Source organism: Macrobrachium rosenbergii, chromosome 50 (genome assembly GCF_040412425.1).
Source record: "Macrobrachium rosenbergii isolate ZJJX-2024 chromosome 50, ASM4041242v1, whole genome shotgun sequence".
Taxonomy (NCBI): Eukaryota; Metazoa; Arthropoda; class Malacostraca; order Decapoda; family Palaemonidae; genus Macrobrachium; species Macrobrachium rosenbergii.
The window spans coordinates 4,075,538-4,090,000 of NC_089790.1; the positions used below are offsets into that span (position 1 = coordinate 4,075,538).

The 14,463-nt window shown below is 37.0% G+C and overlaps 1 protein-coding gene across 1 annotated transcript; it reads right to left on the bottom strand.

The window, feature by feature from the left end:
• Positions 1–2,912: 2,912 nt before the first annotated feature.
• Positions 2,913–3,890, bottom strand: LOC136832904 (orcokinin peptides type B-like). Its single transcript, XM_067094561.1, has one exon. The coding sequence runs from the start codon at positions 3,888–3,890 to the stop codon at positions 2,913–2,915; it is 978 nt and encodes a 325-aa protein (XP_066950662.1).
• Positions 3,891–14,463: the final 10,573 nt, after the last annotated feature.

The following is a 14,463-nucleotide window of genomic DNA, read 5'->3' on the forward strand; positions in this document are numbered from 1 at the left end:
TAAACCTTCCAGAGCATACATGTGAATTATGAAGACTCAGTCCTTTTCTAGTTGAAATCTGAGAAATATTATTGTAAATTTATCTTTCGTGTGTGACCTGCCAGCGGCAAACGTCTGTCTAGACGCAGAAGACAGAAAATTAAAATGAATTACTGGAATTCTGTCAGGACTTGGGAAGATTGTGGTAGTTTTCTGCGCTTTGATTTCATCTCTTTTCTTAAGAGACGTTCTGTGCAGGCAGGTGAAGAGGTCACTAACCGGAATATGTGATAAATTCTTGGAACGACGGAACAAAGATAACACATCTAGGACCAGGCTTCGAAAGAATTAATCTCTTTACGAAGGGACTGTTATTAAGCCATATTTACAAATATTTTGAAAAAAATCAGTAATTCACACAAGGAGGAACCTCCGCTTCGAAAGAATTAATCTCTTCACGAAGGGACTGTTATTAAGCCATATTTATAAACGTCTTGAAAAAATCAATAACTCAAACACGGTAATGACAGCTTTCCGTTTAGTTAAGGATCTAAAGTATCATGACTCTCTCTCCACAGGAAGCTTTTCAAGAAAAGTTAAAGTCCACCTGATTTCTCACAAGCTCCACTCGCACTTTTTTATTTTTATTTTATCTGTGACATTATTTTCTATACTTTTTATCTTTATTTTATCTGTAACATTATTTTCTATCTGTCTGTTATAATAGCTCCCGTGATCCTGGCACGCATGTTGCTGTTAAATCCACGTGTCTGTTAAGGTGAAATCACGGGGTCCTAAAAAGGCTACGTAGTGAGAGCAGCACCTGATTAGCACGAAGTAGGAGCGAGATACGAAATACGGTCACTCGAAGACCTCGCTGAAAATGTATAGCAAATACCATTCACCAAATCGAGGCACATCGCGTTCATTTGCCTTTCCCTGAAGGCGCATATATTGTAAATACCCAGAAGCGTTTCGGAGGGAATCTTTTTTGGCTCTGCCTCAATTTGGTATTTGATGCGTATGGAGGGACGATGTCCAATTTCAATAGTCTTGTCAAAGAGGCTGTAATCCCGGACGTGAAATTCAGTTGATATTAATTCAGGAATCTGATTTTAAACTGTTCCAATTGACGATAAATTCTTGACCAAAATGCCCAGCCGTTTCACGTGGAAAGAATGAAGTCCCTGGAATTTAGAAACTAATATATTCTCTTTATGGAGGGCGACCTTTCTTACTATGAGCTGTAAACAATATCAAGACGAAATGGTCATTATTTATAAAATGTTAATATTTACATAGAAAAAAAACGCTTAAAGTTTATTTACAATTTCTAGCGTCACTTCATTTCAATCAGACGACATCAAGACGACGGCACTCGTTTTCTGAAACGTCCGTTTTCCAATACTTCGTAAAATACGCCTTACAAAAGAAAATGAAATGAAAAGGGACGAAACATCATTTATCAAAAGGTCCATTACTGAAATTATCGCAGAGCTACCGACGGTTCGTTTCTTCTTTCAATTCGGGGAACAAAAGAAAACACGATTTTGTGAAAAAGTCTGAGTCGGTTATCTAGAAGGGCGGCATACGAGCGAAATGAAATTGTCAAGAGGAATTTCAAGGTCGAATGAGCGCCCGTACGGTTTACTGAATTCCACCCCTATTTCTAAAACGTTTTCCCGAACAAATGTTTCTTTTGATCTTTCTAAAACGTTTTCCCGAACAAATGTTTCTTTTGATCTGTTTCGTTGGTGGACTCACCGGAATTTCCCCCTTCGGCCAAAGCCTCGGCCTCTTGAGGCTGAAATTCCCCGATACACAAGACTCTAATTTCGATTATCTTTCCTGCTGCTTGGCTGGTTGAGTTTCTAGTTTCCTTCTTCATGATGAGCAATAGGAAAGCAGGAAGGGAAGTTGTACTTAACAATGGTAAAAAGTCTGAGAGTATAGTTAAGTATAAAGTGTGTATGTATGTATGTGTATATATATATAGTGCGTGTATATTATATATACATACATACATATATATATATATATATATATATATATATATATATATATATATATATATATATATATATATATATATATATATATATATATATATAGGTTCCTATGAGAAGTAGGAGCATAACAGAATCCATAAAATTCTGTTTTTCTAACCACTGAATAAAGAGGATGAACTCATTCACCCAAAATCATCTCATCGGATAGCCAATATGCATACACTTCGGCCAGCCCCATGAGAGCCGAAGGTCAGGTCAGTGGTCTGGTTAAACTACTTTAATAATTAATAATCTATCCTGCACAAACTCGGGCTCTCTGGATAACGATGGTCTACTGTTTCAGCGGGTCTGAATCACATTATAGGCCTAAGGATCTCAGCACGTTCTAATCTCCCTGGTATCTTTCCATTCTTCCACCAGCTTCCTTTTCCAAGTAGACTTTTTAGTTCTCTCCCTTTCTCCAAACATATTTCTAGGAGACTTTTTCCATTTTCATTTGCTCTGTCAATTCCAGAACTACCAGCATTGCCATATCTTTTTTTATCTATCCCTGCATTCCAATCACTTAATACAACCACCTTTTTATATTTTCTAAACCCGGCAAAACCCATACCTACAATATCAAGAAGATTCTCTCTAAACCCGGCAAAACCCATACCTACAATATCAAGAAGATTCTCTCTAAACCCGGCAAAACCCATATCTACATTATCAAGAAGATTCTCTCCAAAGCAAAACCCATATCTACATTATCAAGAAGATTCTCTCCAAACCCGGCAAAACCCATATCTACATTATCAAGAAGATTCTCTCCAAACCCGGCAAAACCCATATCTACATTATCAAGAAGATTCTCTCCAAACCCGGAAAAACCCATATCTACATTATCAAGAAGATTCTCTCCAAACCCGGAAAAACCCATATCTACATTATCAAGAAGATTCTCTCCAAACCCGCAAAACCCATTTCTACATTATCAAGAAGATTCTCTCCAAACCCGGCAAAACCCATATCTACACTATCAAGAAGATTCTCTCCAAACCCGGCAAAACCCATATCTACATTATCAAGAAGATTCTCTCCAAACCCGGCAAAACCCATATCTACATTATCAAGAAGATTCTCTCCAAACCTGGCAAAACCCATATCTACATTATCAAGAAGATTCTCTCCAAACCCAGCAAAACCCATATCTACATTATCAAGAAGATTCTCTGCAAAACCCATATCTACATTATCAAGAAGATTCTCTCCAAACCCGGAAAAACCCATATCTACATTATCAAGAAGATTCTCTCCAAACCCGGCAAAACCCATATCTACATTATCAAGAAGATTCTCTCCAAACCCGGCAAAACCCATATCTACATTATCAAGAAGATTCTCTCCAAACCCGGCAAAACCCATATCTACATTATCAAGAAGATTCTCTCCAAACCCGGAAAAACCCATATCTACATTATCAAGAAGATTCTCTCCAAACCCGGAAAAACCCATATCTACATTATCAAGAAGATTCTCTCCAAACCCGGCAAAACCCATTTCTACATTATCAAGAAGATTCTCTCCAAACCCGGCAAAACCCATATCTACACTATCAAGAAGATTCTCTCCAAACCCGGCAAAACCCATATCTACATTATCAAGAAGATTCTCTCCAAACCCGGCAAAACCCATATCTACATTATCAAGAAGATTCTCTCCAAACCCGGCAAAACCCATATCTACATTATCAAGAAGATTCTCTCCAAACCCGGCAAAACCCATATCTACATTATCAAGAAGATTCTCTCCAAACCCGGCAAAACCCATCTCTACATTATCAAGAAGATTCTCTCCAAACCCGGAAAAACCCATATCTACATTATCAAGAAGATTCTCTCCAAACCCGGCAAAACCCATATCTACATTATCAAGAAGATTCTCTCCCAAGAAGCAAAACCCATATCTACATTATCAAGAAGATTCTCTCCAAACCCGGCAAAACCCATATCTACATTATCAAGAAGATTCTCTCCAAACCCGGCAAAACCCATATCTACATTATCAAGAAGATTCTCTCTCCCCTCTCTTGCTTTTCCAACATTATCAAGAAGATTCTCTCTCCCCTCTCTTGCTTTTCCAACATTATCAAGAAGATTCTCTCTCCCCTCTCTTGCTTTTCCACTCTCGGACCACTGTCCTAACTTTTACTCCTGTCACGTTCACAGTTCTACTCATACAATCCTCAGACCCTTTCCCAGAATCTTTCTGACACTACTAAATGACACCCCTTCCTTACATCTACACCTTTCTGCTACCCCAAAAAATCACTGTTTGCTATTCTGTAACAATGCACTTACTAACCTTTAACACTTTTGTCTCGCTAAGTGCTGAAATAACCAGCTTTCTCTCCTTAAACAGATCAGCTATGAAAAATTTCTTCTCTTCCGCACCTAATCCTCGATCATTCAACAACACAACTTAATTTTCTATTCTTCTCTGATTTTTTAGTAATATCAATTCAGCGGCGTGGCTGCAGACTCCCATGGCATTTGGTGGATTTCATAACTCACAAAGAAGTAAGATGTTACTATTCTACCTTCTGGAAATCTCCCAGGAGCGAAACGCGCGACTGCTATAGGCCTCAGGAGAAGAGGCATCTATCAAGGGGTCCACAACTCTTTACAACGACCCAATTTGCCCTGAAGCGCAATGTATCTTTACCCAAAACCACTGGCACTAATTGGGCAGCAATGTCAAGGCTGTACCACTGAATACCACGGCGCTAGCAGTCCTCAGTAGTATGATTGACCTGACGGTAAGGTTACCCTTGGCCTCAAGGGGCGGGGGAGGTTCGTGTTATTTTTCACTTATACTTCTAAGAATTTTGAGGCAATGGGTAATATTCTCTCCTCAATATTCCATATGACTTACTAACGAAAATCAGGATCTGTGCGCTACAAGGGTTGCTACATAATACAATTAATGTACCCTCACTCCCTTAGATTACAATATTTTAATGTAATACTTAAGTACAAAAGCAAGGAAATTATACAGGAATATACAAAGTACCCGCCATAATTACAGAAAAGATGCATGATAATACAGAAATGGATGTACAATCAACGTCAAATCAAGCTGACTGTTCTTGATTGGACCTGAGATAACACAAGAGAACATAATGCATGGAGAACACTTTTTATGTGCTAGCGGCACTTACCACTTATCCATCATCCAAGCCCCGAAGCAAAAGACCGAGGCAACGGCGCAACTTAAAATTTATAGGCGACGTTCCTGAAGGGGCCGCGATTACCCATATCACGGGCGAACCAGAGAACAAAGGGAACCTCTCTTACGCAGCCGTGAGAGCCGAGTGAAGTCATTAATCACAAAGGGAATGTGCGCATCGGCCGGACCGACTCTTAAAAGGCTCTCTACACACACAAATATGTCGGCGAACGGGGGAACTGGCGAGGAATGCGTAATATAGAAGGGAGGAGACGATTAAAGAATCTCTAATCGGGGTTTTGCGAGAGAGAGAGAGAGAGAGAGAGAGAGAGAGAGAGAGAGAGAGAGAGAGAGAGAGAGAGAGGTTCAATTGCAGAATTGCAAATGCTGTTTAACGCTTTTTAACGGAATTTCATGCATTGCCTCGCTTTATTGCTCATTCGGGGCATGTTAAGTAAAAGGAGAATAAGGAAGACTCAAAGGGAGAGAGTAAAAACTTGCACTGATTGACGATTTGCGGAGGTCCAAGTACGAGCAGCCTCTATGGGATATCCTCTTGAGGAATCTTCATAGAATTATGTCATCGATATTCATCTCAAAGTGCATCAAGTCCGAAGTTCGACCTCTTCTAAGAGTGAGAATGAATTTTTTCGTTAGCGGTGCAAGGTGTGCATTCTCACACCTTTTTGCAATTAGATATATCTACAGATGAATATCCTTTGGGTTTTTATTTTATATATATATAAACATATATTATGTATATATACATGCATACATATACTGTATATGTATGTACACACACATATATATATATATATATATATATATATATATATATATATATATATAATATATATATATATATATATATATATATATATATATATATATATATATATATATATATATATATATATATATATATATATATATATATATATATATATATGAACAAACAGGCCGGTGATGCTGACAAATCCATATATTCAAGGAATGACAACAGAATTTTCATTGAAACATCCATCCAAGGTTGAAAAGACTTAGGGGGAAAATACCTGTCACAATGAGGAATGGGTCAATTATGACATCAAATGAAGAAGATGGACAACGCTGGATGGAACATTTCAGAGAGGTTATAAATAAGAGATACGAGGGGGACAATTTGATTAATACAGCAAAATGGACTCTCAGTCCCTGAAGTGGAAACTTAGATGGCCAACACGAGGTTACGATGGAATCATTAGGGAGATGATCTTAGCTGCAACTGAAATGATAACGAGTAAAATGAGTAGGCCGTTTGGCAGAATATGGTATGAAGAAGCAAAGCGTGACAATAATTAAGGATTGGAAGGCATAACTAAGCTTCCAAAGAAAAGTAACCTAATTCGGTTGTATTGGAAATAATCAGGATGTTTATTCTCCATCACTTCCTAGATTCACAAAAACAGTCTATATATTGGTAAAAATAAGCAAAATTGAAAGGAAAGTAGAACGTGATAGATGCTCTGGGCATGGAAAATAGACCTCGCTTTTTGGCTGACCAAACGTCTATTTCTATTAAAACAAATTTAGATGTTGGCAGGTCACACTGGATGTCATAAAGCAGATGTGTAAAGTTTAACGTCAAAAATGAAAGTTGAATTTCTCGAGAAAATATATTGGGACTCTTGACAGTTGTTGGCTGGAAACTCATTCTGGTTTAAAGCCATCCTAAGTGAGAAACGGGGCTAGTCCGTTACCTGGCATGGTTTGAGGAGGGCAGGGATGCACTTCACTATAGAAAGCCCCTCTTCAATTTCTAGGTGCAGCTCCATTGGAAAGCCATCAGTTTAGTGTGGAATTATATCCGAAATTACCATCCATTCAGCGTTAAAAAGAGCCAAGTGACAATAAAACTAAAGTTATCTGACAGTTTTCCCAACTACCTAAAAATAACTCCACTCTGCAAGGCCGTCAATACTCCGATCTAAATTCGTCTGAACTATTTAATTCCCAACTGATTCTGACCTGGCCTGACTCTCGTGGCAACATGTTGAAATGAAGGAACAGGAAAATTAGATAATGGAGTAGGAAGGGATTGATAAGAGAAAATAGCAGAACAATTAAGAATAAATGGCAAATCGTATACATTTTCCAGGTTGCTCTCTCTTTTTCACGAAAAATCATCCAAATTATTTATCATTGACATCAATATTAAAAATCCCCTTCCTGCACTTTCGCAAACCACCAAAAAGCTCTCTGCTCCAGTTGTTGACCATGCTAAAATTATGGCTGTGATTTTGTTTATTCTACATTTCTCTAGCTTTTAATCTTCCTGGAAGATGTATTATATGGTCAATTCATTTTCAAAATCTTCTACTCATTTTATTCGCATTTATCACTTGAATTTCCCAAACTTTTTGCAAAGTTCTCACTGCCTACTAAATATGAGATTCAATGAAACTAAGAAAATATGAACTATACTTTAAAAATCACAAATATGGTAAACAGACAAACTATTACAAATGTGAATACTCATCAAAAGGAACAGTAAGCCAAAGATTAAAAAAATATAAACCAAAAGATTAAAAAAAAACGCATAAAGGAAAACTTATGCTTTATGAGACCTGGAAGAAAAGTGCATGTTATGGACGTATAACATTTAAAGACGAGAAGAAATACGTAAGCGGAAGAGAAACAATCAAGATCAGTAACAGGCAGTCTGGGAAAATGCAAAGGCGTGGTAGTTTGCAAAGGAGAGAAAAGGTTTCCGCAGATTTGTGAAACAATTTCGGTGTGATTGTGTTGGATATTGCTTTCGACGTGACTGAGAATGCCTCCGGGTTGTGGGATATGTTTTGGATTTCAAAATACAATACGTCAGTCTTAAGAGAATCGGAAAGTATAGTGTGAGCAACAAAAGGTGGCGTCGAATCAGGCAGGTCGTTACTGATGTGTTTGTACGTTTATATAAAGGAACAAAGTTGAAGTTAGCATATAAAGGCAATTTGAAAGGACCTGTGGTAAACATCGTCTCAACAATAATTTCTGTCAGCTTACGAGAACGAAATATCCATTCATGTTTTTGGAATGTCTGGCAATAATTTGTGGTGCCGTGTATTTCTGCAGTGTTCTTGAAATTAATATTTTGTCGCCGAGATCATTTTTCTCGTAATTAAATGACACTACCCATTCTGTCGTAAAATGTTATACAAGTAAATGTTAAATGTTATACAAGTAAATGTTAAACTTCAACGAAATAACTTTGCATGCGCTCAAACAATAATCCTCACGTCTCTCTCTCTCTCTCTCTCTCTCTCTCTCTCTCTCTCTCTATATATATATATATATATATATATATATATATATATATATATATATATATATATATATATGTATGTATATATATATATATATATATATATATATATATATATATATATATATATATATATATATATTATATCCAAATGGCAACCAGATTTTCTATTCCATCCTTTAGTCGCAAATGTCGACAAAAAACAGTTAAAGCCGAGGGGTTCAGGTGAATACGTTAATACTACTCAGGCACTTAATCGTTTCATCTATTCCCTCTGATCTCTTTTTGGAGAAGATCCGTTTAAAAAAAAAAAGGGTTAAATTTTATGACAGTTGGTCTCAGTGTTTTATTATTAAAATGTATTTATCTAAGCCCACAGAGTTTTAAGTTTTATCCTTTTAAATTACCCAATGAAGGTAGGAAAGCCTGTAGAAAAAAAAAGATCATAAATTAGAAACTTTTGAATAGCTGTAGTATTAAGTAAACACACTTTGTGAAAGATTGTTCCCTTGAAATATTCATATATGCATCAGCATTAAGTTCTTTCCCCTCAACATGGGGTGGGGGTTACCGAGACCAGACAAGACAGTGATTACTGCTACAGTCCTACTTCAAGGGTTGAATCGTTACTGAACTCTCGGTCAGAAGGTCCATCAGTGCTTCTTTCACGCCATCTATCATAATTTTCTAAGTCTTCCCCTTCTCCTTCCTTCTGACAATTCCGAATTCTAAGCTTCTTTTCCACCAACCTATCACCCTCCATTCTTTCCACATGACCAAACCATCGCAAAACACTCTCATCTAGCCTTGCACCTACACCAGCATCTTGCAACTCTATCTGACTATCTCCTCATTTCTCACACTTTCATTTATATTTATGATGCATACACCATGCAACAAATCATTGTTACGGCTTCAAAGCTTTTTCTTAATTTCTTATTTAGCATTCATACTGTAGTCCTACAAAGGAAAGCCGATTCAAAAATTCCTTGATACATTCCAACTTGGGCACTAACAGACATTTTCTGGTTTCCATTTACCTTCAACATTATTCTAGTTCGTATTTACTCTCAACGTACTCCTTGCAAACTCTTTAATAATTAGTCTTTATAATTTCTCTTCAGAACCACCAACCAGTACTGTATTACCTGTGAATACAAGCCACTGTAAACTCCATCTTACCATGCATCTACATTTACAATCCTTTCACTGACTTCTTGCACCATTTCGGCCATAACGATATGATTAAACAGCCACGGAGACAAACCATACCACTGTTCTGTCGTAAGGTTTTAGATACCTTCTTGTTTTGTTGTCGTTTATTTAAAAAAAAACATGAAAAAAAGAAATCATCTTGTAAAACGGAACATCACTGCTTCTAAAGCTAATATATTTGCAATTATATCTGAAGATTTTTTTTTGGCAAAGATTTTTTTATGATTTTGAGTCTTAGAAAACATAACATAGACTCTTAATATAAGGATCTCAAACAGGGATGTATTACCTTTTACTTTTCCTCTGCAGTAATTGGGTAAATAAATAAGAAAGACGGAGTGCATGAAGTGCCAACGCACACCCACAAATTAAATTCATTAGAAAGCAGAGGCCCGTCGCTAGGAGCATTTTCTCCAGGTAGCAAAGAGCGTCGAAGCAACTGTAGCTGCATCAGAACCAGTAATATCACTGGCTCAATTTACTGAAACGACGACCAATCTTAACAGACGTAAAGATCGCTCACGTCGAGAGAGAGAGAGAGAGAGAGAGAGAGAGAGAGAGAGAGAGAGAGAGAGGCAGGTACCACCCCCCTCCCCTCTCCCCCACTTGGTCACTGGTTCTCTCTCAGTCACCAGAGGTCTTCTGAACAGTCAGGCTTTCTTGCAAGTCCGGTATGATTATTACCCAAGTAATAGCGCCTGCGCGTTGGTGACGTCACGGGGCGTTTGATGTGGCCTCATAGCAGATGCGTTCAAGAGCTGCTGAGACCGTCTTGTTTGTATGAGTGTATGCAATGTAGCTACGTCCATGTTTGTTTGTTTATGCTCATGAGAGGCTCATTGAGATTTCAATAACCTTACGCGTTCAATTTATAGGATTTTAGTTTCATCGTATACAAACACTTAAATATATGCAATACGTTCTTTTATTTTTCAATATGCGTTGGAAAGAACAGCAAAGTCTGTTGAATATATTTAGCAGACAGACCACGTAAATAGACTGCTCTCTTGCTAATTCACTCTCTCAGATTATGAAGCCCTGAGTTGATTTACTTCTTGGGAGGTGCTCAAGTCCGCTTCATAAGGATGTACCAGTTCTCTCTGATGGATGAGAATGAATTGGGCATTTGTGTTCTCCGGATAACATATCTCATGATTCTATCTTTTATTTAATCGCTCCTTCATAAAGATGCGTAGAAAGATAAAGAGGCATTTTCATGAATCATGGCAGACGACCATAATAAAAAATAACAATTTAGGTGGCAGTCCACCAGCTGTGTAAATTACACGTTAAGAACTAGAATCTGTGTCGTATACATAAATTTTCAAACAGTGAAATAGTTGTTTCGTTTGATGGACCATATTTTACTTTTAGTGTGTTTTCTAATCTGCATTAGATCTTATGTGCATCGTTTTCTTTGATGTGTTGACAATTTTTGTTTTTGTTTTTTCTGACCAAATTCCTTTTAACAATTATTGTTTAGTAAGAAGACCTGAAGTTTTGACGAGAATTTGTGATTAGTTAGATATTTGCTATCTATCGTTTTACATTATAACAGAGCAAAATTTCACTAATCATTTATTGTAAGCAACTAGGGGTTTGAGTTCGAATCGCGAAAATGTGTCATTGGTTTTAACCAAATGTATTTACTTTCAGAATCTAATCAAACCTTACATTCTGGAATCCAAACTTAAATGCAACACTTAAAATATTCTTGATAAAAACTTTCTTGCTATTTCAACACGCAACGGACACAAAGTAGAACTCTATTTTGTGATCTTATTGATGTTGTAAGAGGGAATTCTTTTAGCACTTGGAACTTCAAATACAGTTTCGTTACTCTTCCCAAGCATGGAAGACCTTAAAATCTCGTTTGTTTGATGAAGATCCATTTATGTCAAAATTACTAGACAACGCCTCCATCGCGGGAATTCCAGGACATTAGGCGATTTAGAAAGAGATGCCATCGCTTCATCCGCATAGTTGTGAGGTTTTGCCGACTGGGATTCTTCTCCTGTGTTTGCTCAAACGTTCGTTCTGGCGAGAATAAATATCGCCAGAAAAGGTCCGGAATGGATTTGGAGGGCGGAGAACAGGGATATGTAAAAGGCTTTTAGGAACTAGGCCTCGTAACTTATGCGAGTACACACCTTAGTGGATTCGTCTGCTACAGATTCTTGCATAATAGAAGGAGGTCCCGTTTAACTTCATATTAATCGAACAAAAGTACGTAGGCGCCTCTCTTTAAACATTTATCGTTTGAACTGTGCTACGAAAAAGGTGAAGTCTGTTTATTCACTGAAGCCTTGTCAGCACTACTGACCGTTTTACTTCAACAGAGAATCTTCATACAAGCTCAGTAATACCCATTTGTGGCGACTCCTCCAAGGTCTTATTTATACTGTAAATCTTTATAGTCAAGTATCCTCCAGCCATGCCAAGCACACTCACTTCTTTATTTAAATTTTTATTATATCTGTGCTTTCTTCTATGACACCATCTTGAATATCAAAATAATAGTGTAGAATATAAATTCCAGATGAATAATATGACCTGTCAAACCTATATATTACATGTATCTGAAGAGGTATTTATTCCCGGTGCTTCTCTTGTAAAGGAATTATAATTACAGTTTTTTAATCAAACAAAATGACAACAGGAGATTAAGGTATTCTTGGAACTCATCAATGCACTTTTTGCCGATATGAAGAAAAACGTTTCACTCTACTTCAAAGCTAGTCTCCTGGTATTTTCCAAGTAATTTTCTACGACAAATATTTAATATTAATCATATTACAAATTTCACGTAATAGGATTTAGATAGAATTAACAGATACAATTAACAATTTCCTTTATTTTTTTCACTGTGGCAAAAATTTTCAGCCTGTCTAAAAAAAAAAAAAAAGATAGTCTACAATGAATATTTCAAAAGAAATAAATGTATCGATGTTTTTTACGTTCTGACGTTACCAAGGTCTCATGTCGTCATCATATTTCTTATTCCTATTTTTCTAACTAATCATTTCCATGGAGTGAGCAAAGGTCATTGAGAACCGTTTGAAAAACGCCCTTTTCTCTCTTTCTTAGAATCTGGCATATCATGAATCATTATCTTCTAAGGTGACATTAATACCAGTAGCTTCTGTCACCCCAAGGGGTACAAAGGATGAGCACAGATTTATATTTTCCTCAATTTTTCATGTACCTATACCATAAATGGAAAATCTGGAGTCAAAAGCTTTTCAGCAAGAATTCTTATATTGTGTAATCTCTTCGTTTCCTTCTGCTGAGCTTGAACCACGAATGTCTCAGCCTTCTGCAGCTGTTGGCCATCAGTCTCAGAAGTCTCAGGCATCAGCTGGACAGTAGGAGGCTAATAAGGCGACCAGGAGATCAGTAGTACAGAGAACGTTTTACAGTGATTCTACTGCACCTTTGTACGGGTAAGTTTCTTTCAGTTTTAAGCTCTCATAATTCCATACCCTAAGGGTATTTCATCTCGAAAGCTTCTCTTACTTACATTCATTCACCACACAAACAAATATATATAAATTGTTTACAAGCGTAACGGCTGTTTTCTTCGTTAACTGTTTAAAGTCTCTCCTAGCATTGCAGAGGCAATTATTCGACTGTTCTGCTAATCCTTCTTGTGCTTAAAACTTTCTCAAGATCTGACTCTTACTGCTAGCTAAGCTGCAGTCATAATTCAACTTGGATTTATTCACGAATATGAGCTTCATTCACTACATAATTTTTTGATGACTTACCCAGTGATATTTTTCGAAGATTTTTAATTCTCTCGGGTTTATTTTGAACCTGAGTGAACCTTCTGCAGTCATATTGTATATACTGTTTAATGGCGTTGTTTAGTATACTGTAGATTAAGCTGTGATTGTACGTATATATACGCTACTGTCGTCGTAAATAATAAAAATATTAGTCACCAAAAATTGTTAACCAATCGGATCATAAACTATTGGTGAAAGCTCTTAGATTAAAATATATTAATACAATATCTAATACACTGAACAAAAACGAATTCGTGGAGGCCAGAAAAGTTAAATTAATGTTTTTCTTACTTCTTGAGCAGTAAAATTGTCCGGATAACTATACCCATCTGTGCAGATTTTGACCCATGTCATCATTATTAGTGTAAAGTCTTTGAAGATCTTTTAATCACGCAGCACAGACTTATATATGGTTATATATGAAATTCTATAATCCAACCACTTGGAAATACAGAACGTACGCTGACGATCAAAGAGAAGGAAATTCGTGTTCTTGTACGGCTGGATATTACCCATAATTACATGCGTTCATTACTAAAGCTTTATTATAAAGTTGCTTACGTTTAGCAAATAGATTCTCAGGGGAGGCGGGGAGGGGGGGGGGAATACATTGCACTGAGTACGTGTTGTTTCTAATGAAATTCAATTTCTGCACATTCGTGTTCCTTATTTTTCTTCCATTTCAATTTCCTACTTCACGTATCTAATCAGTCATTTCTCTCACTTTTATAAGTAACTGTATGTTGATTTCATTACAGGAGATTTAGGGTGTCGAGCCAAGCACTGGGATACTTCCGGCCTATAAGCGCTTAAAGCACTGATGAATAGTTGGAGTGGCTGGACAGCAAGATAAAAAGAGATTCAGAAAGTAAAGGAGATTAAGTACAAGGATCAAAAGGTGGAACTTACAGAGTCAGAGAGGCTGAACAGCAAGACTAGAGAAAGGAAGCGGGAATGGAGATAA

Excerpts from the sequence above, each read along its gene's own strand:
- LOC136832904 (XM_067094561.1), bottom strand. The coding sequence starts at position 3,890 with ATGGGTTTTGCCGGGTTTGGAGAGAATCTTCTTGATAATGTAGATATG.